Source organism: Rhizophagus irregularis, chromosome 5, assembly GCF_026210795.1.
Source record: "Rhizophagus irregularis chromosome 5, complete sequence".
Taxonomy (NCBI): domain Eukaryota; kingdom Fungi; phylum Glomeromycota; class Glomeromycetes; order Glomerales; family Glomeraceae; genus Rhizophagus; species Rhizophagus irregularis.
This window is the reverse complement of record NC_089433.1, coordinates 2,204,246-2,227,632: the sequence shown is the minus strand read 5'-3', so window position 1 is coordinate 2,227,632 and position 23,387 is coordinate 2,204,246. Positions and strand designations below refer to the sequence as shown.

General features: G+C 25.8%; 8 protein-coding genes across 9 annotated transcripts; 2 read left to right on the top strand and 6 right to left on the bottom strand.

The window, feature by feature from the left end:
* Positions 1 to 402: 402 nt before the first annotated feature.
* On the bottom strand, positions 403 to 2,015 carry OCT59_025012 (mitochondrial 37S ribosomal protein mS42). The gene is made up of 6 exons (XM_025313708.2): positions 1,675 to 2,015; positions 1,462 to 1,589; positions 1,262 to 1,354; positions 1,155 to 1,198; positions 1,028 to 1,080; positions 403 to 963 (listed from the first exon to the last, which is right to left on the bottom strand). Exons 1-6 carry the CDS (start codon positions 1,988 to 1,990, stop codon positions 638 to 640), a joined length of 960 nt encoding a protein of 319 aa, XP_025186651.1. The 5' UTR covers positions 1,991 to 2,015; the 3' UTR covers positions 403 to 637.
* Positions 2,016 to 2,363: 348 nt separating this feature from the next.
* Positions 2,364 to 3,034, top strand: OCT59_025011 (uncharacterized protein; the record flags this gene model as incomplete). The annotated part of the gene is made up of 3 exons (XM_025309025.2): positions 2,364 to 2,586; positions 2,725 to 2,796; positions 2,859 to 3,034. The coding sequence occupies 3 exons, from the start codon at positions 2,364 to 2,366 to the stop codon at positions 3,032 to 3,034; spliced, it is 471 nt and encodes a 156-aa protein (XP_025186650.2).
* A 1,490-nt stretch (positions 3,035 to 4,524) lies between these two features.
* On the bottom strand, positions 4,525 to 5,734 carry OCT59_025010 (uncharacterized protein; the record flags this gene model as incomplete). Of its 2 annotated transcripts, XM_025331505.2 has the most annotated exons (6): positions 4,525 to 4,672; positions 4,750 to 4,768; positions 4,844 to 4,900; positions 5,002 to 5,027; positions 5,117 to 5,220; positions 5,600 to 5,734. In XM_025331505.2, 6 exons carry the CDS (start codon positions 5,732 to 5,734, stop codon positions 4,525 to 4,527), a joined length of 489 nt encoding a protein of 162 aa, XP_025186649.1. The 2 variants fall into 2 exon arrangements, with proteins under 2 accessions (XP_025186649.1, XP_065991814.1); XM_066135610.1 differs by lacking the exons at positions 5,002 to 5,027; positions 5,117 to 5,220; positions 5,600 to 5,734 and having other exon boundaries at positions 4,844 to 4,898.
* Positions 5,735 to 8,671: 2,937 nt separating this feature from the next.
* On the top strand, positions 8,672 to 9,493 carry OCT59_025009 (uncharacterized protein; the record flags this gene model as incomplete). The annotated part of the gene is made up of 6 exons (XM_066135604.1): positions 8,672 to 8,716; positions 8,782 to 8,891; positions 9,051 to 9,073; positions 9,153 to 9,224; positions 9,313 to 9,352; positions 9,424 to 9,493. 6 exons carry the CDS (start codon positions 8,672 to 8,674, stop codon positions 9,491 to 9,493), a joined length of 360 nt encoding a protein of 119 aa, XP_065991813.1.
* Positions 9,494 to 13,276: 3,783 nt separating this feature from the next.
* On the bottom strand, positions 13,277 to 14,097 carry OCT59_025008 (uncharacterized protein; the record flags this gene model as incomplete). Its single annotated transcript, XM_025330018.2, has 4 exons — positions 13,277 to 13,497; positions 13,632 to 13,657; positions 13,735 to 13,859; positions 14,059 to 14,097. 4 exons carry the CDS (start codon positions 14,095 to 14,097, stop codon positions 13,277 to 13,279), a joined length of 411 nt encoding a protein of 136 aa, XP_025186648.1.
* A 2,325-nt stretch (positions 14,098 to 16,422) lies between these two features.
* Positions 16,423 to 17,988, bottom strand: OCT59_025007 (uncharacterized protein; the record flags this gene model as incomplete). The annotated part of the gene is made up of 11 exons (XM_066135595.1): positions 16,423 to 16,432; positions 16,506 to 16,528; positions 16,580 to 16,593; positions 16,669 to 16,719; positions 16,796 to 16,818; positions 16,901 to 17,004; positions 17,082 to 17,111; positions 17,197 to 17,222; positions 17,317 to 17,529; positions 17,628 to 17,642; positions 17,754 to 17,988. The coding sequence occupies 11 exons, from the start codon at positions 17,986 to 17,988 to the stop codon at positions 16,423 to 16,425; spliced, it is 744 nt and encodes a 247-aa protein (XP_065991812.1).
* Positions 17,989 to 19,270: 1,282 nt separating this feature from the next.
* Positions 19,271 to 20,074, bottom strand: OCT59_025006 (uncharacterized protein; the record flags this gene model as incomplete). Its single annotated transcript, XM_025313707.2, has 5 exons — positions 19,271 to 19,449; positions 19,542 to 19,628; positions 19,718 to 19,743; positions 19,820 to 19,923; positions 20,021 to 20,074. The coding sequence occupies 5 exons, from the start codon at positions 20,072 to 20,074 to the stop codon at positions 19,271 to 19,273; spliced, it is 450 nt and encodes a 149-aa protein (XP_025186646.1).
* Positions 20,075 to 21,782: 1,708 nt separating this feature from the next.
* OCT59_025005 (uncharacterized protein) lies at positions 21,783 to 22,304 on the bottom strand (the record flags this gene model as incomplete). The annotated part of the gene is made up of 4 exons (XM_066135584.1): positions 21,783 to 21,853; positions 22,003 to 22,028; positions 22,096 to 22,199; positions 22,281 to 22,304. 4 exons carry the CDS (start codon positions 22,302 to 22,304, stop codon positions 21,783 to 21,785), a joined length of 225 nt encoding a protein of 74 aa, XP_065991811.1.
* Between the last annotated feature and the right edge of the window lie 1,083 nt (positions 22,305 to 23,387).

Genomic DNA, 23,387 nt, shown 5'->3' with positions numbered 1-23,387 from the left:
TAAAATTATGAATTGTATTATTTTTAAATACAGTTGTTTAAAAATTTAAATTGCGATCACGTGATTTTTTAACAAAAAATCTCATCTTTTTAAATAATTTCGTAGATTTTCCCAGCGTCGATATATGTTTCATCAACCATCTCAAATTCGAGCTTATAACCGGTTTGTCACGGGCTGAATAAATAATATATACGGAATATTTGATTTGTTTCCTTGGATGTTCTGAGATGAGATTATTGATAATCTCTTTATAGGTAAAATGACGATAACAAGCAGATATAGAACGGATACATCAATTTGATTCGTGATCAAGTTGGATTTGAGAGAGGAATATTTGTATAGGGGTTGAGGTAGAGTGAATAGTCTGATATTAGGTGTAAATATGTATAATCGTGAAGAAGTATTTGATTAAATTTTTTTTTATTTATGAATACTTAAGTAGACCAGATGATAGATTTCAAACGCGAATTCATAATTCTGAAATAAGCTTATTATCAATCCATAGTTCATAAAATAAAAAAAAATTTCAGACTTGATTTTTAATAATGAATTAATTCATTTTATATCAGCCTCAAATTTTTTTTAATCATCCCATATCCCAACTTTTAACTTTAAACCCCATTAACCAACAACGAATTTACATAAAACTATTACGTTGTATAATCCTTCGTTGTACTACTTCCCAATTAATACAATCCCAAAACCCATCAATGTAATCTTCTTTACCTCTAATACCAAAATCTTTAATATAAGCATGTTCCCACATATTAAGGCATAACAAAGGATTAAATCTACTTTTATGTGAAGGTTGTAAAGCCAATTTTATAAATGGTGGTGGAGATGGTTTATTTGCACCAACATCTAATACATTATTCTTTGATGAAGTTAAAAATGGTGAATTATATGGCATCGGATGATTATTTGGATCTTTTTCTTGAGTTCTCGTGACATCAAGAGTAGTCCCTATAATATTATAATAATTAAATTTGTTTTTGTTTTTTGTTGATTTTAGAGAATATTATATTACCTGCATTATAAGTGTTTACTACACGAAGAATATGAAATTCCGTTTCTACAAGCCTAATGAGATGTTAAATAATATATAAGTAAAAAATTTTCATAAAACCTCCAATTAATATATAATATTTTCTTACCATGTCCATCCTGAACCAAATATACCTAACGCCATATTTTTAAACTATATATCAGTGAGTATAAATTTAAAAACTTCGAAAAATATATAAATAAATGTATACTTTACATGTTCCTTAAAATTATCGATAGCTCCAAAATCCTTTTTAATCCTTTCATTTAAATCCATAATATCAACTTCTTTACTGGAATTTTTTTTTGTCTACATAGATAAAAATATATCAATCATAAATTAATTAAATAAAATTATATTAATCATTCAATCATTTCAAATTTCAAAAGTAAAAAAAAAAAATAATTCAACCTTACCAAAGATTGAAAAAAAAAATCATTATTCCATATTTGAGAAGCATGATTAAATATTAGAGCATTTTCTGGTACTTGAGCAGTTTTGTCGATTAGTTCAAAAATGGTATTATCCATAAATTCCGTTTGATCTAAAAAAAAAGTTTTCTTTTCTCAATTAATATAATTAATTATAAATATTTTTTTTTTTTTCTAATCAGAATTTTAAATTCAAACCTGTAAGATTATTTAAATCTTCAATAAGAGATCCTTGATATTCATATAATTCATGTAAAGTTACGGGACTAAATAAAGGTTCTAAACCTTCTTCAATAGGAAAAGGGAGTGGATTTAAATAATGTGTATTACGAATGAATGATTTGTTCTCATAATGTTGTAATAATAATTTTTTTCTTGGTCTTGTTCGGTTTATTTGTAATAATTGAGAATTTTTACTTAAAATTAATGTATGAAAATTTTTTTTATAAATTATTGAAGGAAAAGTTGTTTTTAAAAAATTTTTTGATATAATATTAATTCGAAAAAAAACCATTTTTTGAAAGCATTAAAACATTCGTGAAGAAAGAGTTTAAAAAAAAAAAAAAAAAGATTTAATCAAGATGGGTGGCTTAGCGATGATCTCCGAATTAGTTATAAATTTAAACTTTTTTAAACTTGCATCTCATGACCGAACATTAATTATTTGACATGAATTTATACCATTTCAGGGGAACAATATAATAAGTCAAAAATGCGGATAATTAAAATAATTAAATTGAATTTTACGTAATGTCATAGAAGCCAATTAAATTTTTTTTTTTTAAAAAAAAATAAAAATTTATCTAGAAAGGTAATTATAATAAAAATCTTGAATTCATATATTTAATTAATTAGAAGTATTTCTCGTTTTTATAAGGTCACACGATATGTATACAGAAACTAAAAATTCGCGCGAAGTATCAAATAATTCTTGTGATAAAAAAAATGAATGTAATAAAAATTTAAAAGGAAATAATCGGGATAATTTGCCTATGAAGAAACCTAAAAATAATCATTCCACTAAAAAATATACGAAAAAAGGAGGAATTCTTGATCTTAATAAGTATCTTGGAGAAAAAGTTTTAGTTAAATTTCATGGTGGTCGTGAAGGTAAAAATTCAAAATATTGTTAAAATATGATTCGTTTTAATTAAATTTGTAGTGGAATACGTGTATTTCTTTAATCCGCGTATATTTGTGACTTTGTGTTATATTTATTTTTTTTACGAATTTGATCTCGAGAAATAGCAATGGGTATTTTAAGAGGATTCGACGCCTTGTTTAACCTTGTACTTGATAATGTGGATGAACGACTTAGAGGTATTATTATATTGTTGTAATTAGTCGATTTCTTATTTAAAATTATCAAGTTTCTTTTTTAGATCGCGAGGACTGGCATCTTTTAAATGAAACTAGATCACTTGGATTACTCGTCTGTCGTGGGACGACTGTGATTCTTATTTCACCAGCTGAAGGAATGAAAGAAATTTCTAACCCATTCTTGAAAGATGATTCAGTACAAGCCGATGATAATAATAACGATGTCAAAGAAGAATAATATTTGTCTTCATCGTTGACAAGATGGTATTGAAAAAATTATTGCATCTTCAGAAAAAGGTAATCTATAAACATTGCTGGTAAAATTTAAAAAATTATAACGTCTGCTATTTTAACAGAAAGAATCTTTTTAAGCTTATAAGAACACCTAAACATGAAAATTTTGTATTTCTATACTTAATATAAGTAACTATTATCATCTACTTTTTAGAATTTAAATGCATTTTTTTAGTTCATTATAATAATATCCAATTTTCAATTCATTAATTGGTTCAAATGCTTTTCTCTTATTTATCAATTCCTACTTCTAATTCATGTAATGAATTTAAATTATATTGCTAGGTGTGTTTTACTTTTTCCTACTTTGTATAATTTTAATTTAAATTCATTAATCTCAGTTCCAGTTCCATTTAATAATAATATCTCAAGCCGAAATTATACAGCTAATTCTTTAATTAATATTTTGAAAGAAATATTTCATTACATTTCACAATATTAATTATAATTTATCTAAGAAGAGTTATCATAATATTTGGTATTCTTTTTCAGTAATAAATACTCTCAAACTTAATAAATTTTATTTCCATATCTTATAAAAATTTTATAGTAAATAAAAAAAAATTAAATCTATAATTCTAAATATATAACATAAAAAGCCACCATAAAAATGTAAGTATCATAATAAAAAAAAATGAAATCTACATATATACTCTTATTAATCTATAAGTCTGACAAAAAACTAATATAAATCATTCTCTTCATAAATATCATAGCAAAAAAAAAAAAAAATGAAATCTATAATTCTAAATATATACATAAAAAAGCCACCATAAAAATGTAAGTATCATAATAAAAAAAATGAAATCTACATATATACTCTTATTAATCTATAAGTCTGACAAAAAACTAATATAAATCATTCTCTTCATAAATATCATAGCAAAAAAAAAAAAAATGAAATCTATAATTCTAAATATATACATAAAAAAGCCACCATAAAAATGTAAGTATCATAATAAAAAAAAAAAGAAATCTACATATATACTCTTATTAATCTATAAATCTGACATAAAAAACTAATATAAATCATTCTCTTGATCATAAATATCATAGGAAAAAAAAAAAAAAATGAAATCTATAGTTCTATATAATCTACAAATCTATATGAACTTATAACATAAAAAAAAGCCACCATAAAAATGTAAGTATCATAGAAAAAAAAACGAAATCTATAAAACTATATAATCTATAAATCTATAAAATCACCATAAAACATTTTTCTTAAACAAAAATATAAAGTAAAAAATGAATCTAAAATCTTATCATCATATTCTATAAAAATTTATACGCTATAAAACTCACTCTCTTAATGTAAAAAAATTACGCTAATAAATGTCGGTAACGCAACGTATACGCTTCAATAAAATCGAAAAGAAAAAAATGTGGTATGATTATATGCCATCCCGATGGCGAACACCGAAAGTTAAGATATTATATAGTTATATAATAAATTGTCATCCTCATATCACGATCATGAGTCAAAATATAATTTATTGACATTCTAGTGTTTTGTTGTATTGGATTTGTAAGTATTGCTGTTAAGCTGATAGAATTTTGACCTTCGCTTTGACCGTTTTGACTATAAAATAATTATATTGTTAAATTAAATTGAAACGAATAAATGAATGTATGTATTTTTTTTTAAAAAAATCTTACGCCATATTACGATAATTGACTGTTAATAAAGAATATTGTTGTTAAATATTATATTTAATGTAGTCTAAAATACAATAAATGATAATTTATTTACCTGCAAATCTTTGAGACATGCCAAGGTTTAAAGTTGCAGGACGATTAAGATTCATTGCTGATATATTTAAAATGAAATGGAAGATCAATTAAACTATAACTCGTATGAAGTGAATCATAAATGAGAGGTAACATATTAAAGGAATATATATCACTTACAATTATAATATGTTAATCGTCTCCATCTTCATTAGTTGTATATACAGTTAAAATATTAACGAAATATAATATTATTATAATAAGCAAATAGTACTCAAATTGGGGCGAAACATACATAGTTTGACATTCCACCGAGGTACGGGTCCTAACTTGGCGAGCAATATTATTCCAATTACGAGGACCAAGTATGAACACGGCATTATTCAATCGTTCGATTTCCTAAAAATTTGAGAATAATAATGAATAAGAAAAGAAAATATATCGTCTTCACTGACATCGCTAACAAAATTTCACGGTTACGTGATCTATTGACATAAATCAGAATTCAATTTATACTACGTATTATTTAGTGAATCATATCATAACAATTTACAGTCGGCTCTCGATATAACGAACTGTCGAAACGAATTTTTCCGAACATGCGACATCTAACCAATCAAATACTCATTATAATGAATCAACCAATTAAATTCTTTAAAATTCTTCGCTATAACCTTATAACGAACTGAGGTGAAAACCGGAGGGTTCGTTATATCGAGAGCCGACTGTATGTTGGCGAGCTAAAACAATATTCCGAGACATAACAAATTATTATTACATCATCTGTCCACCATAATGGATTCGGATTATTAGGATTATTAGGAATATTCGGATTATTAGGAATATTCGGATTATTAGGAATATTCGGATTATTAGGATTATTAGGATTATTCGGATTATTAGGGTTAGACATCCTTAATATTCAAGAACGATGATTCGAAAACAAAGTAAAATATGTATAGCCAGCTATCAAGTTAAATTGGCGAAAAGACCAATTTATTTATTTATCTATTTTGTTTTTTAAGAATCAGGGAAAAAAGAAGAAGCGAGAGGAGGAACTATTATTTAAATTTCATTCTATCGACTGATATGAACGAATTGTATCTTGTGAAGAACTTAGTACTGTATTTATAATATTTACAGCCCATAGTAAATTAGAGTCTGCATAATTACATTGTTCTAAAATATAAAATTTACAAATACTTTGAATCATAAGTACTGTTGTCTTGCATCTAAAAGAACAATTGAAATAACAAATATTTAACTGGATAAAAAAAGCCGAGCCCGAACATCAAAATAGAGATCTATTATCAATTGTTTTTACCGGATCAAAAAGAGTAATTTATCGTCGGAAAGAAACTGATAAAATTGGATATACAAAGCATTGATTTCATTTTATTGTTCCTAAAGTTTAAATTTATTTAATTTAATTTAATTTGGTAAGGATTTTAAGGAGTCTAAAAACGTAATTTATATATATAAACTTAATCTCTTTCACTTTCAATTTTATTACAATAGTTCTATTATGATTTGTGCATAAAATATTCAACCAATCAATCAACCACCCAATTTTGGGTATTGGCGTTGATCGACAATATTTTGATTAATTATTAAATGTTTTTTTTTTTTCAAAGTATTGCAAAGTTTGCTAATGATTTATTTACATGGATATTTTTATATTTTGATGATCAAACAAACAATATGACTGCAAAATAAATATACGACTCCGTTAAGTTAATGAACTTTAAATCTTTAATGATAAAGTTTGGCGCCATTATATGTAAATACACGTATATATAAATAAATAAATATATATTAATTTATAAATATTTAAATTTGGTGTTATGAAAATAGTTTCAATTAATAAAAATCGAAAAACATTTCAATGAAACGAGAACTCAAAACAGATTCATTCTAATCCTTACTTTGATCATCGATCGTAAATAACTTATTCTTTCCCATTTCATCAAACAAAATAAATAGCTGAAAAGAGAATAAATTTAGATGGGTTGAAATTGCTAAGAAAATACTAGCGAACAGTCCGTGAAAGAAAATTTCTGCTAATACTTTAAGATTCAAAATGATACAAATGATGATTAATTGTATAAACTTTATCCAATAGCAGACAGATTTTTTTTTCTTGATGATTATGTTTCCTAAATTGCACCAAATCATTTGTTTGTGTCGTACAAAAATTTGTCCCTCATTTATTTCAACAATGACTCGAATTGAACAATAGAAATTTTGATATTTATTATATAAATAAACAATGTTTGTTTGTTATGACTAGTTTCGCAGAGTTCAACACTTTTAATAATGATGTGAAAAATTTTTTACTTTATCCAGTCTTTGAATCATTACCCCAGTTCCCCGCTTTTCTTCCGTTATTAGAGTTATTTATTTTACCGAGAGAAAAATAAAAAATTTGGAATTTTCCCACCATATTATATGCTATTTTCATATATGTTTTTTTTAAAAGGGAATAAATTTAATAAATTTGCATTATAGAAAAATAATATTATTAAAGTTGTACTAATATTTTTATAGTCTCTTTTTAATGATAAATTAATGAAAGAACTGAAACATTTATTAAAGATTATTTATGCATTTGAGAAAGTTCAAGCCGTTTTACTATTTATGTAATAACTTATACCAAAAATGTATCAAAATAAGAATGCCAGAAACTGTGATATTATGACTGCTCTCATTTTTAATTGCATAATCATATGGTGCGCAGCGGCGCATCTGTTCTAACCTTTATTTGATTGATTTCTTAGATTAAAGTGATTTTATTGGCTGGCTCACACTATTTTACATAGATTTTACTTTTCAAATTAGCATAAAATTTTAAAGAGTTATTCATATTTAAAAATAACCAAGATGCATCGCACAACAATATATTGATAACATGTTTGTTACTATTTGACTATTTACTTTTATATCGGACGTTTTATAGATTTCATCCGCAAAAGTTTATTACATCATAATACGTTTTGGTTTGTGTTATTATTGATCTACATCGTCACATTGTGTATGGTTGAGTGGCTGATAACATACAAAATACCTATCTAATTAGCTATGATCAACATTTAATTTTAAAATAATTCTTGTAAAGATTTTTGTATCGGATATTGTGACATTGTGACATTTATGTATTTTGACTAACTTTTTTTTAAATTGGGCAAAAAACTCACCCCCTATAAAAACTCCGATAAATGACCGATATGTGATCAATTTTCTAAGGAAATAGTTAGTATATCTTAATCTTTGAAGGGATGTTTCGGTGCTTTCTCTAAATATGGGGATAACCTAAAATGATGTAAAAAGTTAATAATTCGTAGTGCAAATTAATGGCTAATTTTTTTTGCAGTACATGCATGTTGATTTTATCCGTGTATAGATCATCTAAAAATTCTCTGATTTAGCTAGTCAGTACCTTAATGCTTTTCTTTGTTCTTTTCATGGCTTTTTGGTGCGTAATTGAATTCATTGTACTCGTGCAACATTATGTGCGAATATTAACTAATTAAAAAACGAGATTTTTCCGGTTTAATTAGTAACCCATTTTTCTCACAGTTACAGTGGCTAGTATTTAGTTTAACTAGCCACAATAAGCCATAAAAAAAAGATTAAAGTTCATCAAATGTTTTACAAAAAATCTGAAGTTTATTTCACCTTTTTGATTTATTATCTGATTCATACAGAATTTATCCTCTCTCACTTTCTTTCTCTCTAATTTTTTTTTCATTAAATATCAAAAAAAAAAAATACACATTTATTCAAATTTAGTATATAAAAACTTTCAAATATTTATTTATTTATTTTTGACGCATTTACGCTAATAATAAAGATGAATACACAATTATCATATTCTAATTCGTCATGGTTACCTATTGTAAGAAGGACTTTTTTTATTTTCTTTTCTATTACATTATCATTGAAAATGGTTTTCTTTTTAAGGAGGATAATCGGTTAATCATTGCCGTAAATCGGTTTGGTATTCGTAACCGTAGTTGGAATAATATTTCTCGTGAAGTTGCAACTCGTAGTCCGAGAGAATGTCGAAACAGGTGCGACTATGTTATATCTATTATATTATTAATGTTTAGGGCGTGTTACTAGACCTCTTTGCGTCAGTAGCGCAGTACTGCGCAGTAACGTAATTTGGAACGTTCTTTAATCGTACAGTATTCAATTATATTAATAATTATTTTATTTTTATCTAAAAGATGGAGTTGGATTATTTACAGTGGTAAGCACCCAATAATTACGGTGGCAGTCCACGTGATCACGCATTAATTTTTCAATGATTTCCATTTCAAAAATTTCAGCATTTATGCTTTTACAAATTAATCATAATCTTAGCTCCACCCATAGGCCAAGAATGATTCGAAGACTTAGAGGTAATCAACAATAATTATTATTATCATTTTTTTTTAAAAAAAAAAATTGCAAAATATTACATTTTAACCAGGTTCTTTTTGATAATAGCTGTCAATTATCGTCAAACTTCTCGTTTCAGGAATGCTATGTTAGTTTAATTAACTTCAATTTTTATGTTAAATTACATTGTAATATTTACAAAGTTTTAATTCTCTTTAGTCGAAATGCAGCTTCAAATACACCGACACATCGTGATATTAGGATGACATTAGATTATATTTTAAATTAATAAATAATCACATCCAACAATAATCCAACGGCTATAAAATATGTTCCATTGTTTATTGCTTGCGGTGCCTCTATATATACTTTTCGACTTTATTTTAGCATGTATAACACAATGACATTTCATCACCATTTTAATGTGCTTTAATTATCATAAATAAAAAGAAATATCTTATTATGTCCACAGTCCATTCTTTGTATATACCATTTAAGAATGACTGACTTACGTAATCAATCCCGATAAAGGACTTCAATGTTAACGCACAAATATTGATCAACAGCTCCTCCTTTGCACAGATATTGATCTTCTCAGCACCTCTTTTGCACAGATATTGATCAACAAAAAGGGAGTAATACACAATATCCCCAGTTAAGGTTAGGTTAAAATTGGGTAAAAACAAAACCGGCGTGAAATCCCAAAAAAAAGGGAAGTACAACATTGATGTTCAAAAAAAATTTCATATTTCCATATTCTTTTAATTTATTTTATCATCATTTAATTCATGTAAATAAATTTTAATAAATTGATATTTTTTGAAATGGATTTCAAGAATAATGTTTTATTAGCAAATAATTTTAACCATTAAATAATAAGTTATATTGTAAATAAACTTACATTCTTTGAAATATAATATAAAAAGTTAAAATATTAATATGTATTAATAATTATGTTAGCAAATAATTTAATTATTAAATATTAAGTTATAATATATTTACCAGCTATAAAATATAATTTAAAAAATATTTTTTAAGAATAAAAATTTTGATGTTTTGATGTTTAGTAATTACAATATAACTGATAATTATCAAATAATTTAATTAATAAGTTACTATTATGTATAATGTTAGTAAGTTTAGCAAATAATTTTTAAAATTCATAGTTCGCTTTATGTTAGTTAAATACGACCAAAATGACTTCCTCCTGTTCAAGTTTGATGGCTTCACGTAAAAGGTCAAAACATTCAGATGAATCGTGGGATAATACCACAATACATGTAATTATGACATAAAGAGTAAATCAATAATTAAGTACTGGGTTTCTTTTGTTTGAATAGTGTTCCGATCCAGATTCAGGGAAGGCGTTATACTATCTCCAGTTTTGATCCGACCTGGAAAATTCGGAATACTAGTATATTAAATTATACCTACTTTAACTGCTTAACAATAATTCGAAGTTCGAACACCTTTGGAGAAATATTTGAAATTATAATAACTTCGCATTGTGTTCCATTCTTTGATAATACATCACGAAAAAAAGAGGATCGGGCATAAAGAGTTGAAAAATGAGCCATAAAAATTTATCACCAATCTTTACGTCGCAAAATCTGCTTTGCTTGTAAAGGTTTCAAAATCCTTACCCATTTTAAATAGATATTGATTTGACTTATAATTTTTTTGAATACATATTAGAATACATTTATTAACCTTCAAACAAATTTGTGTGGCTAACCTGGACATTTTAAAATCTTGGCTGTCTAGAAATTCTAATTTCTGGCTGGGTTGTCCAATTGTTGAGAAAACTGTCAAGCTCTGTTTTGTACCGACTTTAATACACTAATCTTTTGATCGACATTCTTATAGTCGAAATGCAACTTCACGTCGTGATGTTAGAATGTCATTAAATTACATTCTAAATTAACATTAAATACAACCGATTCTAATATGCAGTTTGTAAATTGACTTCTTATAGGCCTGGTCATAAGTATCCGTGCCCCAATATTTTCTGAAGTTATGTGATAACCTACCCTAAAAATTTCCAGGATTGAAGATAAATACTAATCTACAAAATTAGAAGTTCGTGCAATAAATCAGTAGTTAGATGATCGATGAATTTTAGCTGCAAAATGTTGATTTTCCTAATAAATTATCCAAAATAGTTTTTTGTACGTAAATATTCAATTGAACTAAAGTAAAATTTTGAAAAAAATAGTTACTTACATTCATTATAATTAAATTATGGCCACTTATTGGGCCAAAAATACCATTAAAATAAAGACTTAAATAATAAAAAAAATCATATTATTTGCAAAAAATCCATTTTTATGGTGATTTTTTTGCTCAGGAATTTAGCAAACCAATTTGCTTTCAGCAGAACTTTAATACCCATTTTATGCATAGTATTTATATTGGCAAAAAAAACTTAGAATAAATACTGCATAAAATTAATAATCCTCAACACCATTCAAAAATCGCGAAAAAGTGAAAGAAAGATTATGGTATAATTGAAATTCCCTGGCTATGTATCTAATCTGATAAAAATTCTAGAGAAATGTGTATGACACTTAAAAATTAATATATCAAAAAAATATATATATACTAAAAGGTTAAATGAAAATATTCATGTAAAAGATGATAATTTTTTATAAAACACAAAATTTGCCCAATCATCTAACTTTTGATTTATATATTGTACGAACCTCTAATTTTGTATGTCAATCCTGGAAATTTTTAGGATAGGTTATGACATAACTTCAGAAAATATTGGGGTATGGATACTTATGACCAGGACTGTATATATTTTGTAAAACATTGTTCTTTTTTCTTTTAATTTTTGGTGAATTTGACCGATAATTCTTGTTAACTTTTAGTACAGCTTTTTGATCGTGTTGTACAATACATAAAAAAAGAAAATACTATAAATCTTATTCTTATTTTATTATATTTTCTTTGCTTACTGTTACTAAAATCAGATAAAATATATTTATAAAATGAATAAACTTGCATATTCTCGATTCTCGTCTCAAATAGACAATTACTGTCATCCGAAGGTCGTACTAAACTGTAGTGTCATGTGATTTGGTTCCTTTTATAGTAATGAACTTCATTTTTAGCCGCGAGTAAAGATTGATAAAAATTGGGGTAGTTAAGTTTATTAACTTTACCTATAATATCATCAGTAACATAAGCATTTTTTTATATGTATGAATTTTTCAGTCTATGCGCCGGTCACGTCCATTAGAAACTTACATTGCTTATTATAATTACCAAATTGCAATGTATTTGTCAAATCTCATATATATATATATATATACAACCTAGTTCTTTGTGACGCGTCGTTGTTCCGGCAAAAGGTTTAACCGTCGATGTTATCAGGAATTGCTATGATTAAAATAACTTGCACATGATTGTTATTCTCAATTTTCTGGATTTATTAAACATATTCGTATACTTTCTAAAGATATTGCTACAGATTAACTCGAAGACCTACTAAATCTTTCAGGAATTTAATTGTATGCATAATAGATTTCTTTAATTTTTTGCTATTTACAAAAATATAAATATTTATTATGAAAAATCTACTGTATATAGTTTTTTTTTTAAAAAAATATCGTCTTATTTACATTTATAAAATCTTATCTTATAAATTACATATATTAAATATTTGTATTTCTTATAATCATCTTATAATCATAATAATCGGTTTAAAAGCTTAATAGTACTAATATACATAGGTTAATTTAAATTTCTTAAAAATTCGAAACTTATATAATAAATAATACATAATTCATAATGTTATCCGCTTAAGTTAGTGGGTTAAATTATTAAAGGTACTTAGGTTAATCGTAATTCTTATACTACTAATGGGTAATGCGTTAAATTATTAAAAAAAAAAATTAAATACGATACGGTAATTGTAAAGTTTTTTTGATAATTGTTCGTTATTAAATAATTATTATCCCAGAGAAAAATTCTTTCGATAGTTGATTATTAATCGTTATTCTTATATTTTGTCGTGATATCGTCATTATTATTATTATTTTTTTTAAAAAAAAAAGAAAAAAACGTTTTAAGTTCTCGGATTTAACATGTTTGACAATCTCATCTTCTTTCTTATTCTCAAAGCGGATTTAGCTTTTTTTGCTCTGTCTCTGTAAATGAAATTCTTGACAATTAATGGAGTTCTCCCGGGCAATTTTTCGGAAATTTGGACGTAAGTTAAATCAGGCTGTAGTCGACTTAGTGTTAATATGTAACGTTCCTCTTCCTCACTCAAGGGAGATTTATCTACTAAAAACAAAAAAAAAAAGATTCATATCAAACTTTCTGCAATTTAGGATTGGTAAGGGTTAAGTAAGGGTTTAGGGTTTACAATTGGATGCACAGCTATGCGTAAGAAATATGTAACATATGCTTCAACTTACTGGTTTCATTCAAATGATTTATCCATCTAAAATAATGTAGATACAATAAGTTAAATATGTGCGATGACATTATTGTGCATATATTAAAAAGTAGATAATTTACCGTTCTCTACATTGTTTAGCCGTTCGTGTTCCCATGTAATAGGAGATACTTGCCCAAGAGATCTGCTCATCCTGTTCATGACAGATTCTGAATTGCTTTACGAGGTAACGAAGTCGTCCGTCCTCCTGCAAAAAAAAAAAAAAATTAATTAATTAAAAAATATCAAATAGGAAATCTGGCGTAAAAACAATACACGTGGAAAATCAAATTTTTCCGTCAATAGAAGTACGAAAGCATCGGACTTGACTTACGCACGGGTCAAGAAGGATACTTTTACTAATAGATTAATTCTCATTGCATTTATACATCATATGTATAACTTACCGATTCATTCCATAATCCTCTGAGAATATTTGATGTCATTTTATTAGAAGATTTCTTATACGAATAACGAAAGATAATATATAATATAATATATATTTACTAGAATAACGATTTTTTAATTAGAAAAGAAATCTATCTAATTGCGATATTTTCAAATATTATTGAAACTGGTCATTTTTTATAGAGAAATTTTGAATTATTTATATAATAATTCTTCTTTCAAACCTTTCCAATTATAATAATTATTTTGATATTAAAACGGAAAGTACCATTTTTTCAATTGTAATAAATAAAGTAATACTAATAGGATAGATCAAGAAATAATTTTTTCAAAGGTATAGTAATCAGTGACTGATCGGGGCTGATTCACTTGTTGTGTAAAATTAGTATTATCCGAAATTCTTCTTTGTATTTTTTTTCGGTCTCATGTCTCCAGAAGATTATTGGAAAAAGGTAAGATAGTTATGGTAAAGTTCGATTTTATTTATAAATAATTGTACAACGTATTACCTGAGTTTGTAATTATGCAAACTTCATTCTTAAAAAGTGAATTTTAACGAATTAATAAGTTTCATAACAGAAATATTTCGGCCTATCTGTATTACAAACATTTCAAAAAAGCAACCGCTCGTAGGGATTTACAACTAACATTCCAAATTTATAAAAATCATTCAATTCTGATACACGGATAAAATGTCTATATTTATATGTATGACGAAAGAAATTTTTCATATTTGCATATAAATGTAAAGGAGTTGTAATATCTTAACTTTTACACTTTCTCTGAAAAAGTTAATTACGAAACATAATGGAAGTTCGAGATTTTTTTTTTTTCTCCTTTCAAATTTGTCTTTATTTTTAAATGATTTACTGATTATCATCCACCATAGTATAAATAAACTCAATAAGCTCAATTATCAATGCTTGCATGAAATATGAAACATCTCGACTTTTCTATAGACTCCGTTTGTTTGTTTGTAATCTCTAAAAGTTAATACAATATAGCTTCTTATTCCTAACAAGAACTGTTTCACAAAAATGTCATAGTTTTATTTCCCATTAGAGTTTGATAGTCGGTTATCCCCGGATGAACCTATCGAAAATTATTACTTGTCAATTACTGAAGGTAAGTTTAATCGTCCAATAATATTTGCATTTTCCGCTTATCCGCTAGTAATAAATTTTATTAATCAATGAAATTTTCTTAAATGCATTTATTAGTACCCGGTAAATCATAAAATATTACAATGAAAAGATGCACATCATGGATCAGAGCGTTAAGAATTAAGTATGACAATTATCGATATGTATCCTCTGACAAAATTTTAAAAACCTTAAATATTAATTATTATCTCCGTATTAAGTAATTTGATGCCTGCCAAAAAATTACAAACTATTCAACAATTACAAACTCAATTAACTCAACTTCAACTTAGAAATAATTCTTTACTTATAAAGTCAGAGGAAAGAGAGTGTGAGAATATATTAGAATTATGACTTGTTGTCAGAAAATAATTTGGGTTGCACATTTAAAGTATTAAAAATAATCCATTTCCCAATTTCCCACGGTTCTTACGAGAATTGAGAGCATTAAAGAATTCCTTATCTACTATTTCGAGCGAAAATTTGAAATTATCAAATTTATCCATTTAAAGGATTAAACAGAACATTCATTTTAAAAAATGGATAGACTCTCTGATCCTATAGATCCTATTAAGCTTTTTAAAAGATGATTTCAACTTTATTAAAAATACAAAATAACAACACATTCCTTTTATTGGTAACTTCTAAAATTTAAAATTTTTGAATAGCATTACTTATTTTACGTACAAGGAAGGATTTACCAAAAATGTTTATTAATAATATGCCAAGCAAGATAAGTATGCTGAATGAATTTCAAAATGGAACTGATGGGAGAGCGACATACGATCCGCCATAGATTATAGATTATCTTCGAGGATTAACTGGCGTATTATATCCGATCCTCCGATATCCGAGACACTCCCCCCCTAGTGAAAATTATTACATATTTAGAGAACAACGGGATGGCCAAAAATAATCGACATTTAATTTTAACTCCCATTCTCAGGAAATGTAAAAATCATAACATAATTCTGGTCGGCATTAATTTCCCAAAAAGGAAATGTGAAACATCAGCTATCGGCGTCATTTCCGGCCCTTCCTTTAGTAAGTAAGACGTTTTTTTAAAATACGTGATCTTATTTTATAAATAGTCTTTCTGTTTGCACATCTAATATTTTATCATATTTTATTAACTGATGTTCTAATTGTTTTAATTGAAGGAATATAGATGAAGAAAATAATTATTATTTTGAATTGAAAGAATTTATGCACCATTTTTTTTTAGTCTATTCTAAAGAAATTTAACAAAATTAGAAGATTAGACATATTAATAACTACTTTTAAAAAATTTTTTAGAGCCGTACCTTTGTAAAATTTTTTTGTGATCCTGTTTTAATCAAGAATATGTATTCAAAACATATCCTAATGTCATTCGAACGTCTCTAGTAGATGCTGTATTTTGATCAATAACGGTAAGATTATTTAATACCTTGTAAAAGAAATATATAAAACATTTAAAATTCTTACATGTATTTCTATGATGTAAACTTCTAGTACCATTTCTACTCGGTCGATTAGCTATAATATGTACAATTATATAAAATAAATTAGAGTTATTCGCAAGAAGTTTATCGCTACATAAAAGTTATCTTACCGTTAAAATTTATCAAATTCCATCTTTTTTTTTTTTTAAAAAAAAATCAGCTTTTAGTAAATTAAGTTAAATTTATCAGTTAGCATATAATAATGTGACAATAACCTTCTTTGACATTCAATTGGATTACGATTTCCCATTTTACGGGCAATCCGATTCCAATTGCGGGAACCGAATCGATTTATAACGGCTACCAATCGATTATCTTCCTATTTTTGTTATCAACTTGATTAATATTAAGTACTCACTAAACAATTCATGATTCGCCAATGCTATTTTTGGGCACCTTATTTCCACGAACACAACCGTAACCATGCTTCAACATAATTTTTTCATTATCATAGCCTGTGATCAGCGAATCAAGAATCAAAGATTACCCTTATTAAAAAATTTTTGCTTACAGCAGTTGTCCACAAATTGAAAATTACTAAAGTTATTATTTAATAAATAAATAATGTGTAAATAAAATATATGCATATATAAAAGACATTTGGTGAATGTATAAATTTTATAGAACTTACTTTGATTATTCAACTCATTAACTAACTGTTCGATTCTTTTTGCTGGCCCTGATGCTAATCCAAAGCCTTCAAATTCTTCTTTAGTATAATTAAGGAAGTCTGACCCAGTGATCTCTTTATGACGGAAGATATTATAATGTGTTTCATTAAGGTGTAAATTTTGTCGTTCTTTTAAAAAATTGATGAGTCCTTCCGTATCCAACCCTTCAACTTCTTTGGGTGTTTGTAATGTAAAGAGAACATTGTTATTTTTTTAAAAAAAAGTAAATAGCATATTCTTTAATAAAATTCGAAATGATTTTATTTTTTACCTTTTTTTAACACATCTAGGAGAGAGTGTGTGTTTAAAATAATAATTAAAATAATAATTTTTATATTTATTAGTCATTTAGTGATTTAGGTTTTATAATTATCCATAATAATTTTATAGAACTTACCGTTACTTTGAGTATTCAATTCATTAATCAACTGTTCGATTCTTTTTGTTGGTCCTATTGCCAATCCGAGACCTTTAAGTTCTTCCCGAGTGTAATTAAGGAAGTCTGACCCGGCGATCTCCTTATGGCGAAGGGAATTATAATGAGTTTCATTAAGATGTAAATTTCGTCCTTTTAAAAAATTAATGAGTTCTTCCGTATCAAATCCTTTAACTTGTTCGGTAGAAGAGGACATTGTTTATTATTATTATTTTTTTTTTTAGAAAAAAATAGCATATATTTTAAAAGAAAAATTTTTATATTCTACAGTATATATATAAAATATATATATACATATACCCATTCGCGACTCCTTATTTGGGTTAATTTATAATTACCCATAATTATCTTATTTATCTATAGGTTTTACAGAAAAATCAATATATGAATGAAACAAAACTGGAAGGTGACTTTTCACTGGACTATTTATATTTGGCATTATATTTAGAACTTTGATTATATATTAGTAATATAATCGAAACAAAGAAAACTGGTTGTAAACCTTCATCTTTATTGTTGTTTGTGAAATGTTGTTTGTGAAATAAAGGGCGGTTTGATTTTCGAAACGACCTTTTATACTTGATTCTTTCATATGTTTCTCCATTTGGTCAATTTTAATTTTCTAAAAAAGATATTTATAAAATTAAAAAAATTAAAAAGGAAAGATAAATGAAATGAATTACTGAAGATATTGCATTAACCATTAATACTTGACATTATATTTAGAAAAAAGTTAATGATAATGATGATAATGATGATTAATGATAATATAATCGGAACAAAGGGATGGATTGTTTGAAAAAAAAAAACATGTAACACATTTATCAACTTGCATTTTTTTCAAACTTTAATTTCATGATAATCCTGTTATTTTATTATTAATCATCACACCTTTTTTTTCTTGTTACATAATAAATAGTAGATAACAATTTTTTATTTATCACATTCATTTAATCACAGTCTTACTGGTCTTTCTCGGATAATAAATTATTGTAATGCAAGATTTTTAATTCTTGCGTGGATCTAACACTTATCCTAATAAAGAAATCTTATGTAAAATATTTCTGTGTTCATTTAATTAAAAAAAATGATTTGTCAATATATATTATATATATACATATAAGAGAACAAAATTTAATTTTTTTTTACATAAGGTTACATATATGTTTATGTACATGTTTTTATGTTTAGTGAATAATAAAGGTATTTTTTTTTTTTAATAAAAAAATTAAACAAATTGGAAAATTTAGAATACGTTCAACACCACCTGACGACATATGCACTTGCGTTATCGGAGATTGATCTGTGATAAATTTCAATAATACACGTGTCATATGATATAGAGGCCCAAAGTTGATTACTTTTTATATACATAAAAATACAACTATAATTACAAAATAAAAGAGCAATTTAAAAAAAACGGATTTGCTCTTTTTTTTTTTTAAAAAAAATTACATTTTTATCAAATATGTATACAGTTAATTAGGGTCATTACGAAAGTAATGTGGTACGGGATTTTCCAAAATATATCCTAACTCCATTCGAATATTTCTATCATGAGTTAAAATACAATTTAGAGACATTGTATTTTGAATAGGATTTGCCATTGCTTGCATTGTTTGTCCTAACTGAAATGATCGACGTTGATTCAAATTTACTAATAACAGATAACAGATAATAATAAAATATTTCATTATTATAATAATAATAATAAATTGTAAAACATATAAATAAATATTTGAATCTTACATGCATATCTTTGAGGTCTAATGTAATATAAATTTCTTCTAGCAACGTCGAAAAGACCTTGATTCAATCTTCTATTCGGTCGATGCACTATGTACAAATTATATTTAAAAAATTTTGAAAATTACAAATAAACCGACCACTTAAGCCGACCACTTAAAGAATATATGCTACTTTACCATTATTAAAATTTATCTGACGCCATCTTTTAATAAAAAAGTTATATAATTTAATGTAAATGCTAAGTTATAAGCAACGCAGTAATTTATGATTGAACAAACCTTGCTTGGCATTCTGTTGAACTGCGGGTCCTAACTTCAAGGGAAATACGATTCCAATTACGGGCCCCAAACCGATCTACAGCAGTTATTAATCGGCTATCTTCCTATTTATATGTATATATATGTATTCATTGTTAAAAATTATTATTTTTTTTTTTTAAAAAAAAAGAAATAAGAATATAAAACTAAAAGTTTATTTACACCAGGTGTCCACTGGTTTCTAATCGAAACTACTAATAAGTTTGTTTGATTCATCTTTTACTATTAAATAAATAATGTAAAAAGAATATGTATAAACCCATAAAACCCATAAGATAAATATCTTGAATCGTTCTGAAAAAAATGGGATAAAATAAAAATGATTTTTGATTATCATATTTTTATACCTTTTTTTTTTTACTTTATTTCTTTAAAAAAAAAATCAAAAATTTTGTTTTTAATCGTAATGTACATAAGAATGAAATAAAAGTAAGAGAAAGTTTTTTTTTTCCTGAAAAAAAGAAAAAAAAAAATTTGAGGAGGTGGCAATTTATTTTCTCCTCTTAAATATTGTTTATATTATAATGATTTGACTTTTTTTAGACACATTTTTTCGGATCCTTACAAAGCTTTGTTAGCTTTCCAATTGGGGATTCATAGCAAAATTCTCCGTAAATAAAGAACTGGAATCCAGTAAATCCCAGTTAACCAGTTAGTTTGGTTAGCTTTTGATTATCATTAGCATTTTTGTAAATTACTACTTAATTTCTAAAAATATAATTATATATTACAGTAATATATCATATCAAAAAAAAATTGCATTTATTGAAAATGGTTTCATATTAAAAAAAGGAAATAATAATGAATGCTACTAAACAAGTTTTTAAGTAATTTTATAAAATATATAATTCAAGTAATAATGGCGTACTAATTACGTAAAAAGTTTACTGGTATATAATGACTGACCTAGCATGACATATTTGTGAACTTTAAACTGAATAAAGTAATTACATATAAATAAACAATTCTTAAATTTAGCCGAAACCCAAAATTTTTTACCGGACTAGCATTCATTTATCTTATTATAGAAAAAAAAACGGTGAAAACTGGAAAAAAAAAATATAGTTAAGGCTGAATATTGACATGCATAGAATTTTTCACTTTCATATTTAGAATCTAGACGAACAATTCTTGATAATCGAATCTCTCAAGATTCTATCAATCCATTTCCAAAAAGTCTTAGCTTTCTTATCAAAATAATTTCATCTCCACAAACATCGCACTTTTTTTGGATGTTTCCCTAGTTTATTATTATTTTGACTTGCCAATTAAATTTTTTTTGTTACAAATGAATGAATGAATGATAATTTTTATTAAGACTTCCAACTTGCATGCATGCATAGAACGAATTATGAGCAATTTGACAGGATTACAGAGCATATGTAAATACATACTTCATGCTTTATTACATAATAATATAAAGATAAGATTACTTCAAATTTTTCGTATCAAAATTTATAGAATTACCAGTTTTTTCCTGTCTTTTTTTAAAAATTTGTAATTGAAATGATGAAATGATCGTCATTAAAAATGGCGATCTATCTTATGTTATCAAGTAAATAGTAAATCCTTTCTATCCTTTCTTTAATTTTTTATTCCTTGAAGTACAAATAAGAAAATACTATTTTCTATAAATATTATTAGTTAACAATAAATAAAGATAAGAAAAAATTGTAATAAGAAAACCAAAATTTGTGATTAATAATAAAAATAAAAGTTATATGAATTAAAAGTCTTGTCAGAAAATTAAATTAATTAAAGATAATTAATTAAGAAGAAAATTAATGCTCATTCTATAATCTTGATTTAAAAAAAAATTAATTGACATTCGGTAATTACGTGGAATGATCGGCATACCAAGAGCGACGACACTATTGAAAAACGGTTATATAATTTTAGCAATATGCATGTTGTCGATCTACATTCATAATTCAAGAAATAATACATACGGAGGAGGAGGAGGGGGAGGAGGGGGAGGTATTCTTTGTCGTACAACTGTTAAATGAAAAAATAAATATGCTCGTTAACAATTTGCCAATAAATTCATCTTATAATTGTATATCAGATATATTTTGAATTATTACTAATAACTTTCATATGTTTTGAATCTACCAATCTAACTTATTAAATATTTTGGTACTTACAATTTGCTATTCCAAGTTCCAGGTACCTAGAAATACATTATTAAAATTAGATCGTATGTCGATTTATTTGCCAAAACTATGAATAATAAAAACCTTCTCCTGCATTGCTTTGCAGTTCTTGTCCCAATCCTATTTGCGATTGCTTGCCAATTTCTAACACCCAAATCATTGACACTTGACATGAGATCTCTCACTTCCTATATAAACGAATTAAAAAATCTTAGGTTAATCTGTATATATATATATATGTATGTTAAAAGAGAATAATATGTGTATACTTGAGAAGTCCAAATTCTGCTCATATCGTACAATAATCTGCGTACAAAGATATTCTTAGAAGCAATTTTACTTTACAGTTAGAAAGCCTTATTAAGAAAGCCTTATGTAATTAATATTCGATTTATACTACACACGTAAATAATTTCTTGAAATTATTTTTTTGAAAGCAATCATTAATTGATTATTTAAGTACTTTTTTTTCAAAAAAAAAAAAAAAAGGGACCAAAATTCAATATATATGACATCTTGCAACGTTTTTGTTTACGCATAATGCATCTAAAATTGCCATATATCGTTTCAAAAAGGTATATAAATTATGTAAGCTTTTAAAATATATACAGCTAAAGTCATACGATAATTTAAAGTTACCCTGAAATTCTGGGGTAAAAACATTATAATTTATATCAACTTTAATTTTTTTTTTGGAATTTGGCGTTTAAATAGAAAAATATTTTTTAATTATATTTTATATAATTACGTAGTTAAACTTTAATTTTTTATTATAGCTCAAATATAGTCTAGACTATAATTCGAACCAATAAAAAAAATTTTTTTTTTCTCATTGTCATTAATTAAATTTAATGTGAAGTTTAGCATAATTTCGCATTCAAATTAATGTGATTAGGTAAGTTCTGCATACTTGGTATTTAGTTTAGCATATGATCTGTCAAACAAACAAATTTTGTAGCCACAAGCCTAGAAGCATATCGGTAGAGTTCCGACAAACTTATCTTTTATCAATAATTTTTTTTTTTATTTAAATTTTTTTTTTTATTTATCCCAATTTCCTCTTTTTGAACATACTATAAATCTTACTTTATTTTTGGATTAATTGAAGACGTAGTTGTGTAACAAATAATAAAAAAACAAATGATATCAATCGACGATAATCATTCTCCACAAAAAACATTAGCCTTTTTTATTTGTTGAATTTTGAGTTTTGAAAGTGAAAAAAGGAAAAAAAAGGAAAAAATTTCTTATCATAAAATAAATATAAACATTCTCTTATCTTATCTATAATGGTTAGTCCGTACAGCCACCTCCACCCAATATTATCCTTTTATAGATGTTTTTGAAGTTCTTGGTTTTCTTATCATTTAAACGGG

What these genes read in the sequence shown, in the direction of transcription:
- OCT59_025012 (XM_025313708.2), bottom strand. Translation starts at nt 1,990, where the DNA reads ATGGTTTTTTTTCGAATTAATATTATATCAAAAAATTTTTTAAAAACA. An exon ending in TCGATAATTTTAAGGAACAT is followed by an intron (nt 1,199 to 1,261) that starts GTAAAGTATACA and finishes ACTGATATATAG; the next exon opens with TTTAAAAATATGGCGTTAGG. An exon ending in AGTAAACACTTATAATGCAG is followed by an intron (nt 964 to 1,027) that starts GTAATATAATAT and finishes ATAATATTATAG; the next exon opens with GGACTACTCTTGATGTCACG.